We start from the raw sequence: 11689 nt of genomic DNA, 5'->3' as shown, positions 1-11689 counted from the left end.
TATTTATTTATTTATTTATTTATTTATTTATTTATTTATTTATTTATTTAGAAAGCGTGGGTGAGGGAATGCACAGAGGGAGAGAGAGAATTCCAGGCAGACTCCATGCTGAGTATGACACAGGGCTTTATCTCAGGACCCTGAGATCACGATTGAGCAGAAACCCAGAGTCGGGCGCTCAACCGACTAAGCCAGCCTGGCACCTCTGTACTTGGATTATTCTTAATTTCTATTGTTCACTTTTTGAAAGTTGTACATGATTCTATTATTCTCTGAATTATAAGATTGCATGAGTTGTAATATAAGAATGATTGAACTTTATCATTCAGATTTAATTCAGTTGACATTGATGATAAATATTTTACGCTTCAGCTTTTTTTTCACATTTACAATTGCTCTCTGAATTATTGACTCAAAACTAAAGGAAAGAAATATAGTATTATTACCCAGATGATAACTTATTTTAAAAGTATGCTTTTAATTTGCTTTAGACACAAGTAGCATCTCAAGAACGCTTAGGACAGTTAAGAGAAACTAATAATGTTTAAATAAGAAATCAAATGGAACTCAGAATTAAAGAACTGGAATTTGAATTATCCAGAATGAAAAGTTCTCAAGAAGATTTTAATAAAACAGAATTGGAAAAATACAAGCAACTCTACCTAGCAGAATTAAAAGTTCGAACGTCATTGACAAATGAACTGAACAAGTAAGTTAAAACAGAATCATAGAAAATAGATTTAGCTTGTTAACTTGCCTCTAAAGCGTAATTTTTATGGAGCCAGGTTCATGAGATGAGTAGTAAGTGAAAGTCAACTAGATAGTTTAATTTTGGAAAATGATGTTTGTAAAAGAACTTACCTTTGAAATGTAGTCCAAGACAGTTTGCATCTCTCCTCCTTCTTTTGGTTTTACGTGATTTTATTTTTTTCCCCTTAATATTTTCAGTTAATCTGATCTCCTAGTCTTTAAGCTAATGGTTAGAAGCTTTATAATTTAGACAGCATGTTATTATAAAATTGTTTGTCAGAATTGCCCTATATAGAAATGAGTTTATTAATATTAGTGAGTTTATTTTTGGAACACTACGTCTTTAACCCAAACTGCACATCCTGGCAGCTTGGTAAATTTACTTTTGCGATTGTGGTTTTTGTTGTTATTACCAAATAGAGGGTGCTTTGAAACAAACTGTTCTTTGTAGTTTTTCTACCTTACATAAAAGTATACATGTGAAATATAAAAAGATTCCCCTAGGGCCGAAAGGCAGTACAATTCCCAAAGTGGCTAAAAATAGCACCATGGTGGACATGAGGAGGGGCTGGGTGAAAGACAGAAAGGGTAGATTCCACCTCCAGTACCCTGGTAGCTGTGTTATAACCTAACTGGCTCTGGAGCTGTTTTATTTCTTTCTGATCACAACTCTGCCATCAAGCAATTGTTGGTCTAAATTATTCCTCAGTGCCAAATGCTCAATTTCTCTGAGGTAATGAGTGAAATGTGCAAGAGTGGTGAAAGCCAATGCTTGAAAATGTCTTTGAGGGATGGTTTATTTTTATTTTTATTTTAAAGATTTTATGTATTTATTTGACAGAGAGTGAGCGAGTGAGCTCAAGCAGGGGGAGCGGCAGGCAGAGGTTGAGGGAAAAGCAGGGGCTCGATTCCAGGACTCTGGGGTCATGACCTGAGCCGAAGGCAGATGGTTAACTGACTGAGCACCCAGCCCCCCGGGATGGTTTTATATTTTTATATCTCTAAACTGGTTTACTAAATAGAAGTATATGTAATGGCATCCTGGTTTACTAAATATAAGTATGTGTAATGGCATCCTCAAGAATCTTGTAAGTCCAGCCATTCCAGAAGGCAGCAGGTATTACCTGTTAAGCCATGTGCATCACTAATAGCCATTTCTGTCCCTCCTTAATTTGAATTACTTGTTAGTTAGGAATCTCTAGAAATATATGTCCTTCTTTAGAAGAATTTTAAACCTATCATTATATATTGTAGGTCTGCTCTGTCACATTTTCAGTGTTAAAACACCGTTTAATGGCACATTCTGTTTACTATTATGGAAATTTTTAAAAAATGCAAGTCATTTAGGAATGATTTGGGGAGAAATGAAATACTAAGCATTGTGTTTTGTAATCTTAACAGGACTAATGAGAAGCTGGCAGAGACCAGTACCAAACTTCTGGTGGAGACACAGCAAAAAAAGCCTTTGATTAATACTATTGCTATGAGCCCTGTCCTAGAATTGCCTTCTGTTAGAAATATGAATAATAGTTCACTGTTGAATAGATATGTTGCTCCAAGAGAAAACTTAGTGATTCCTACCTCAAGCTCATGGCCTACAAAGAATGGCATCGAGACTTTCTTGACCTTTTTTTCCTTGGGTTTCAGATTTCTGATATAATTTTTTAATTTGGTGAAATTCTGAGTTGTTTAACACACACTAAGTAAAAGTCATAATTATATGTGCTAATAAAGAAAAGAGACAGAAATTTTATGATTTTTTTTTAGTTCCTGGAGCTCTTACTTTCAAGAGATACTTATTATTAACTTTATTTAGTAAATATAACTAAACTGACATATTTTACTATTTTTTAAAGATTTTATTTATTTATATATTTTTTTGAAGATTTTATTTATTTATTTGACAGAGACACAGTGAGAGAGGGAACACAAGCAGGGGCAATGGGAGAGGGAGAAGCAGGCTTCCCTCCAAGCAGGGAGCCCGATGCGGGGCTTGATCCCAGGACCCTGGAATCACGACCTGAGCCAAAGGCAGCCGCTTAACAACTGAGCCACCCAGGCGCCCCTAAAGATTTTATTATTTTAGAGAGAGAGAGTGCACAAGAGGGAGAGAGAGCATGAGACTTTGAAGCAGACTCCCCACTGAGCGTGGAACCCTACGTAGGGCCCAGTCTCATGACCTATTTTCTTACATGAGAGTACATTTTTAATTGCTTTCTTACTTATAGCATTTTTTTTTTTACTTATAACACTTCTATTTCATGTTTTACAAAATGTCTTGAGCAGTTGTAGAGCAATTTTCTAAATAGCTAAATCAAGCAAATATTTGATTTTTTTTTTTCTTTCAGAGAGGGAGTGCAAGCAGGGGGTGAGGAGCAGAGGGTAAGCAGGATCCATGCTCAGTGTGGAGCCCAATGTAGGGCTCAGTCTCACAACCCTGAGATCGTGACCTGAGTCAAAATCAAGATCAGACACTTAACTGTGACTGAGCCACCCAGATGCCCCACAATTTGAATTTTTAAAAAGAAGTTCACATATATCTTCCTTGCCTTCACTTGAATGATTGATGACTAAGATGGGAATGATAGGGAGTCTTTAAATAGCAGCTAGTTTCCTTTGTGTATCATTGTTATTAAAATATCCATTTCAATGAATGCACATAGGTTTGTGGTTTTGATGGTATATTCATGGTCTTATTAATGTAGACAAAAGTAGCATAGGCTTGTGGTAAATGAGGCCTCAATCTTGTTCTTTCATTCGGCATCTTCATTGTGTTGCTCTCTTCCCTTCTAATTTGAGGACTTTCTTTAGTGTTATGCTTGGATGCCTTTAGATTTTTGGTTTGTGATCACTATGAAGTTTATATATAACATCCTATGTATATGGCAGTCTATTTTAAGTTGATGGTTACTTAAGTTCAAACACATTTTTAAAACACTACATTTTTACACCCCACCTTGTTTTATTTATTTGATGTCTTTTTACATCTTTTTATTTTGTGTATCCCTTAACTAATTCCTATAGATAACGCTGATATTACTACTTTTGTCTTTTAAGCTTCATACTGGCTTTATAAAAGTGATTAATCTATTACCTTTACTGTATGTTTGCTTTTACCAATAAAAGGGGAGGAGGCATGTGGTCAGTTGGTGTCTCTCCCATGCCATGTCATTATAGAGCATTCTATATCATTCTGACTGCTGTAGAGCAGTGGTTTTTAAAAGGTTCTCCTGGCGCCAGGAACTCATCTAAAAATGGTGGTCTTTTCTTCTGATTTTGCACATGAACATTGTACATCTTCAGATTTTTTTTTTTTAAGATTTATTTTATTTATTTTTTTAGTGAAGGGGAGAGAGAGAGTACGGGAGGAGGGGCAGAGGGAGACTCCCCGCTGACCACAAAGCCTGACCCAGGGCTTGATCTCATGACCCTGAGATCACGACCTGAGCAGAAACCAAGAGTCAGTCGCTTAACCGACTGAGGCACCCAGGTGCCCCCAGAGAACTTCATTTTAGAAGAAGAATGAGTTCTACCCTTTTTATTTTTTTTTGAATGAGTTCTACTTTTAGTACACTATTGGAGGGCTGATATTTAAAATTCACAAGGCATGTAACAGTAGTTATTATGGGTGAGAAATACTTGGGTAGGAATCCCCACTATGACATTTGTTAACCATGTGCCTTTGGGCCTCAACTGACTCATCTATAAATAGGGTATAATAATAATAATACATCCCTCACAGGGGTGATATGATTCAAAAGAGAAGATATGTAGAAGGGCTCAATAGACTGCCTGACACAGAGTAAACATTCAATAAATGGAGCTTGGCTAATACTACTAGAAAGAAAAATGGACATCTTGTTAGGGTCTACCAAGGAAAGTCCTAGGCAATCCACCAGGAATTTTGCCTGCTCAGAAGTCTGAAGCAATGATGTCAATGCTCCCACTGTAAACATACACTCACAGATGCTTGGGTTTTCCACAGTTTTCCAGTAAATTACTTTTTTGTCAGGCCAGGGTCAACAGGGTTTTGACATCCTTCTGATTTTTAATTTCTATCACCTTCCTTTTAAGCATAAAATGCTCCAATGTGGCTTCTTCAGAATGAGTGCAATGCTGCTCTCGTGGGTGGTTGGGTTAACCCTAGAGTGAGCGGTGATGTGAATGCATCAGCACTTTGGGCCTGTCATGTTGCAATAACTAGACCTTATGACATGAACGCATTATGGCTCAAATTATGAGTTCTCCTGACACTTCTTTCTAGGATCTGTGTCTGCAGTTTGGAGGAGCTTTTCCCAGTAACAGGTCTTTTGTCCCACTAAAGTGGACCATGGTGAAAAAGAGTGCTAAAACATGATAATATAATATTCAAGACTGCCCCTTGGAAGCCTTGTTGCTGTTGCTATTGTTGGAAAATCTGAGAGTTTTTGAAAGCCATTAACAAATCTTAGAGCGCAGCATGTAGGGACCACGTAGCAATTGTCCTCTAAGTTTGGTACTAATCCTATCCTTTCAAATACTATATTTAATTCTGGGCTTGGTATCTAAAAGGAGACAAAGAACTTGGAGAGAGTTTAAAGGAAAACTATAAAAATGATTAAAGGTTTAGGAAACAAGACCCATGAGGAAAAGCAAAAGAGAGGTGCTTCTTCTGCCTACAGAATATCACTGGAGCCGAAACTGGAGAAAAGCTTTCAACTGGAGGACAGCTCTCATGTCTAAGCTACCCATAGAAAACAATTTAAGTTAAATATGAAAGATCTTGACCATGGGGAGTACTTTACCCAGAAGGCCATGGTGCAAAAGGTTATTACAAATAGGGTAGATTTGCAGCTGCCAGGAAGGAGAGTCGGGGCCCACCTGATGATAAGAAATACCACGATGTCCTTTTGAAATTTCTTTTCAGTCTCATGATCCTAGGATTGTTTCTGTTTCTGTAAGTGACTAGCCGATGTTAAGGTGCAAATGGTGAGATCCCAACCTCGGTTGTGTTTAAGATCCCAATCGAACCCTGATGATCCAGATGAACACTACACCTTGTGGTAATTCAGTGAATGTGACTCAAGAATGGTAATGACCATAGCGACGAAGGTAAGAATCCAGTTCTGTTGATGTTTAGACCAATTCATTAATTATTGGAAGATTTAACCTTCCCAGTTGCAGCCCTTCTACATTGATAACTCTAGAAAATTAGGGAGAAATCATAAGGAATTGTGTTTATTTTATAGGTTTAATTGCAAAGATCGATAACTCCAAAACGTGTACCTGGCAATTTTAGTAATCTAGAAAAAGTGGTTAAGTTCAGAATGTCATAAGGTAACATGTGCCTTTATCTATAGTTCTTTTTTTTTAATTTTTATTTTCCAGAGAGAGAGAGAACACAAGCAGGGGGAGTAGCAGGCAGAGGGAGAATCAGGCTCCTGCTGAGCAAGGAGCCCAGTGCAGGACTTGATCCCAGGACCCTGGGATCATGACCTGAGCCGAAGGTAGACGCTGAGCCACCCAGGCATCCCATACCTTTATCTATAGTTCTTTACTTGTTATTTATTTATTTTTATTTTTGTTATTTATATATTATATATATTTATATATATATTTATATATTTATATATAACATATTATATATATTTATATATTATATATTGTTATTTATATATTATTTATTATATCCCTCTTAACAACTTTGTAGACTCACTGAGGTACAGATGATAAGCTGTACGAACATGGCCGTAAGTGATCACTGGATGAGCCAGGGTAAAAAACTATATATGGTAAGCATTTGCTTGGTATTAGGAAGGTTTAAAATAAAAGTCTACAAAACACATCCCCTGTCCTTACAAAAACAAACATGCTAAAGAAACATGTTGTATTTGCTAGTAGGACCAAGCTATTTATAATATAAAATAATTTTTTAAATCAAACTGGTTTAAAGTCTTGATACACCAGAATTTGGAAGAAGCCATAATATCAAACAAAGAAAATTCAGAATTTGACTTTAAATGTTGCTTTGACAGCAACATAAGTATATTTGCCAAACCTGATTAGCCTAAATCCAATAATGAAGAAACAAATGGAGAAATCCAGAATGGGAGACATTGGTCAAGATTCTTAGGGAAAAAGTCATTAGTGTAGAATATTTTTTTAACGCAGGGAAATTGTTTTAAGTAAGAACTAAAGAATAACCAAATGGAGTGTACAAACCTTGCTTGAAACCCAGATTAGGGGGAAAAAAAAAAAAGAACAAAAACCCAACTATAAGACATTTTTTGGAACAACTGAGGAAATTCAAATATAGACTATATATTAAATGGTATAATACAATTAATGTTAATGTTCTTAAATGTGGTCATTCTATTCTGATCGGTTATGTAAAAAATGTTCTTTGTTCTCAGATGATTCTCCCTCTCTTTTCCTCCATATGTGCATGTGTATGAATAGCCAGCTGAATTCTTTTTTTTTTTTGCTAAACAAAGAACAAAGAATTTAATCAATAAAACAAGTCAGAATATTCCAGATACATATTTGTGTATATATACATGTGCATAGATATATACATAGATAAAGCAGATGTGACAAAATATTAAAAAGTGGTGAAATTGGGTAAAGAGTATGTGTTCATTGTACTGTTCTTTCAACTTTCCTATAGTTTTTTAATTTTCAAAATAAAAATGGGGAAGGTGTAGAATTGTTTTAAAACAGTGCAGTTAGCAAACCCCAGTATATGATGAAAAACCCATAAAGTATTTGAAGTAACAAAAGAAGTGAACTACTTTTGGTGGTCTTTATTTTCTTGCAGCCTCTCTTACTCTCAAATTAATACTTGCCATTCAAGAAGTATTTGCTATAAATACAAAAACTTCCAAAGCTAAGAAATTAAGGGCTGTGGAAATTCAAAGGAAGCAAACAAACAAAACCTAAGTCATTCTCCGTGTATGTATGTCAAGTCATTATGTGGTTTATCTGTATGTTAATAAAACTGGAAAAAAAATAAGTCCTATAGAAATTCAAATGTAGAGCCATTGTCTCGTGATTCACAATTCCTTTTATCCCTGAGTTTTCAGACCGCCCATCTGTGTTTGCCTGTGGGATCATATCTAATAGTGGAAAAGTGAATAAAAGTTAGGGGCATAATTATAAAAATGCTTTGAGTTCATATTCTTTAAGATGTCAGAATACAGCCCCTAGGCTATAATTTTAGTAAGAACCTTAATAGTACATGAAGTTTATTTAAGCAGATTGTCCACTGAACTGATCCCATTAATCCAAACTGTCACAATTTTAAAATGTTTCTATGTCCTGATGTCCTCGAGTGTAAATAATCGATGAACTGCACCAAATTCAATTCAATTTGCCAGCTTTAGCCTTTTCATTGTCTCGGTCCATCACAACCCTCCCTATGTTCATGTGTGATCTGCCAGATTAGTTGTAACTTGCATATTTTATATTTAGATTAGGGAATCCTTCTGGAATGCTACAGACTTGTTTTGCTTTGTTCATTGAATTCTTTGTTGCATGTCTTGCAAAAAAAGGATTCAGCTGGATCGTAAAGGGCTCCACCCAGTAAATGCTTCAGAAACACAAGTTGGACAGAGCATTTTGTTTTCTGGTCTGAGTCACCAGATGACTTGTTGGATTTTGAGAGCCTGCTGAAGCAGGACAGGCTTGAGGCATGACTCAGAGCCACTGTGTTCATGGTGGGCTCATTTCACATCAGGTTCATTAAAGGGTCTGTGGATTTTTTTTCTTGTGATCTTCATGTTACAAGATTTCCTTTGAAGCATTTATTATTGAAGCAATATTGAAATTCTTTTGTGTTATCATATAGGTACTAAACAATTTGGGAGAGTTGGAGTCCATTAAAGTATTTCTGGGAACATGCAATCCATTCTTGCAGCAAGAGGGGAAACATTCTACTCTACGATGGCCTGGAAGTATCCCTTCCCTCTATGCTTTGTGGAAGGCAGGTTCAAAGTTCTCTGATTAATCACCAAAGAGAAACCTTAGTAATTGCAGTGTACTGTCTTTCTGGGTAAAATCAAGAAGGTTTGTGTCATGGATACATTTGCAGCCAATCCTTTGTTATATAACATGATATAGACAAGATCTGAGGAATAACAATTTTGCACAGAAATGTGTTCAGAAAGGTCCACTCTTGCCCACATAGGGTTTTGGTATCACATTAAAAGGTCACAGAGAAGAGGTTCATTAAATGACCCACGGTCATTTTGACATTAGTGGGTTAAGAACAATTCAGAAGGAGTCACAGTAAACATACTTTCTGAAACAGAACAGACATCTCCTTGTCATGATTTATTCAATATTGTCTTTGCCAGAGTACGTTATACACTGCCTCGCATATGGGAATGTCTCAATAAATGTTTATTAGTAATTGATCGGGAAGAGAAAAAAAATGAGAAAGTGAAGGATAATTAGATTCTGAATAAAATATGTTGCCTGGCCCGCTGAGACAAAGTTGGAGCAAGATCACACCATTCTGGTACCACTTGGAGTAGCTTTCTTTTCCTTCAGATTCTTTATGAGCGAGTGAAAATGGCCCTTCAGTGTCCTTTTACTCTTCTCTCTCCTGCCCCCTAGAACTTTTGAGCTTTGTATTCTGGGAAGCAGTGGGTTACTGGATTTCTGGGGCTGCAGGAAATACTGAGAAGGGACTCGACTTGTAAACCAAGTGGGCCCCCTCTGGAAGAAGGACTTTTTATCTACGTTCTTTAAAATAAGTTGTTTTCGGGCGCCTGGGTGGCTCAGTTGGTTAAGCGACTGCCTTCGGCTCAGGTCATGGTCCCGGGGTCCTGGGATCGAGTCCCGCATCGGGCTCCCTGCTCTGCGGGAAGCCTGCTTCTCCCTCTCCCACTCCCCCAGCTTGTGTTCCCTCTCTCGCTGTGTCTCTCTCTCTCAAATAAATACATAAAATCTTAAGAAAAAAAAAATACAGCTCCTACCAGAGGACCCTGGGATTCAAACAAACATAAATGATTTCTATCATTTCCCCTTTGTCCATATTTATTTACCATCTCAAATAACTTTTAGGGACGTCTGGGTGGCTCAGTCAGTTAAGCTTCTGCCTTCGGCTCAGATCATGATCCCAGGGTCCTGGGCTGGAGTCCCACATCAGGCTCCCTGCTCAGCGGGGAGCCTGCTTCTCCCTCTGCTTGTAGTTTCCCCTGCTTGTGCTCGCTCTCTCTCTCCGAAAAATCAATTAATAAAATCTTTAAAAAAAATAACTTTTAAATTAAGCCTTTATTTCCCCTTATGTTAAAATATTTCTTTCTCATTCCAGAAATGGGAGCCAATTATTTCTGAGGATGCCCTTGTATGTGTGTGCTTCTGATACAACAGGTCAGATAAAGCTTTGGTATTTCTTAAATAATTGGAAGCTCGTATTTTAAACACCAAAAAAACCACTATGCCATGATTTTGTCATGTGAGCTGACTCCAAACTAAAAGGTCAGGTAGACAAGCCCCTCTTCAAGTTTTTTCTATTTCTGGGAAGCTCGGGCTAGCTCTGTTCCCTGGGTCAGAGAGGAGGTGATAAACAAACTCACACAAAGCCGAGTGATTCAGTGCTTAGGAGGCTGTATCAGAAGGCATGACTTCATCCAAACAATGAACTGCTGATACTGAGAAATTTGGCCATCAGCCAGAATAGGAGATGTTTCCGAGTTTCACATCAGTTATTTATCCTATAACTATTTACTGATTACTTCCCATAGGTAGACTGTCATAGCTGTTGGGGATACTCAGAAGCTTTTGCTTTCAAAGAGCTTGTGATTTGGTAGCGGAGACAGCAAAAAGACAATTATAAAACATTATAGTAGCATAAGAGCAGGTACACAGACATGCCCAAGATGTGGGATGTCAGAAGAGAAGCACAAGAACAGAAATTGTGTTTGCCAGACATCCTCTACACCTCTTTCTCTTTGGGTAGCAGTCATAAGGTCAGAGGTCAGAGGGCTGATCCCAGCTGAGGGTGTGGGGTGCTGGGCGTGGGATGGCGGCTGAGGAACCTAAGTCACTCAGAAGCCACAGGCCTCACACTAGATGCAAGTCATCACCTGGGACACTGGTCTGGGTTCATGTGTCACAGTTCAGGCCATCCAGAGCTTTTCTGAGAACTTTGGGAAATAAGTGTTCATGCTCTTATGTTGCTGTTAATTGAGATATAATGTGCACACCGTAATACTCAATTCACCCTTTTACAGTGTACCGTTCAGTAGTTTGAGTATATTCACAAAGTTGTGCAACCATCACCACTATCTAATTCCAGAATATTTTCATCACCCCAAAAGAACCTTCATACTCATCCTTGTCTCCCTGCAACTCCTGGCAACCATTAACCTATTCTCTATGCCTTTAGACGATTCTGAATATTTCATGTAAGTGGAATCATATAATATGTGGCTTTTTGTGTCTAGCTTCTTTTGCTGAGCATAATGCATGCAGGGTTCATCCACACTGCAGTGTGTATCAATGCTTCATTCCTTTTCATGATGGAATATTCCATTGTGCAGATATACCAACCACATTTGGTTTATCCATTCATCAGTTGATGGGTTGTTGTGGTTTTTTTTGTTTTTTCACTTTTTGGCTATAATGAATAATGCTGCTACAAACATTTTTGCCTAAGTTTTTTTGTGTTCACATGTTTCCAGTTCTTTCGGGAAGATACCGAGGAGTGGAATTGCTGAATCAGATGGTCAATTTAGGTTCAATTATTTGAGGAACTACCAGATTGTACCATTCTTCATCCCCACCAGCAACGTGCATTTCTCCACATCTTCGCCAACGTTTGCTATTGTTTGTCTTTTTGGATACAGCTCTCCCAGTGTGTGTGAAGCAGTATCTCATTATGCTTTTAATTTGCATTCCCCTAATGACTAATGGTGTTGACCTTTCTCTGTGCTTATTGGCCATCTGTATATCT

At 37.5% G+C, this 11689-nt stretch overlaps 1 protein-coding gene and 1 long non-coding RNA gene across 4 annotated transcripts in view; both read left to right on the top strand.

The window, feature by feature from the left end:
• The window catches only part of LOC118006591 (ankyrin repeat domain-containing protein 26-like), a 22749-nt gene extending 20306 nt beyond the window's left edge, over positions 1-2443 (top strand). Inside the window, exons 4-5 of one of the 3 annotated variants that reach the window (XR_004678127.1) lie at positions 492-709; positions 2152-2443. Coding sequence is in view for 2 of the 3 variants with exons in the window: in XM_034999305.1 (XP_034855196.1) it covers positions 492-548 (57 nt within the window). In the remaining variant the exon portion in view is untranslated. Of the gene's footprint in view, positions 1-491; positions 1578-2151 lie in introns of those variants that run through there. The other 2 variants (XM_034999306.1, XM_034999305.1) reach the window with 2 other exon arrangements.
• A 3757-nt stretch (positions 2444-6200) lies between these two features.
• LOC118006592 lies at positions 6201-9566 on the top strand. Its single transcript, XR_004678128.1, has 3 exons — positions 6201-6236; positions 6440-6521; positions 8576-9566. It is a non-coding gene; the product is annotated as an uncharacterized LOC118006592 (long non-coding RNA).
• Positions 9567-11689: the final 2123 nt, after the last annotated feature.

This window comes from Mirounga leonina, unplaced genomic scaffold (genome assembly GCF_011800145.1).
Source record: "Mirounga leonina isolate KUSES-001 unplaced genomic scaffold, KU_Mleo_1.0 Mir_97860, whole genome shotgun sequence".
Classification (NCBI taxonomy): Eukaryota; Metazoa; Chordata; class Mammalia; order Carnivora; family Phocidae; genus Mirounga; species Mirounga leonina.
The sequence above is the reverse complement of the archived record's forward strand: the minus strand, read 5'-3'. Positions and strand labels throughout refer to the sequence as shown.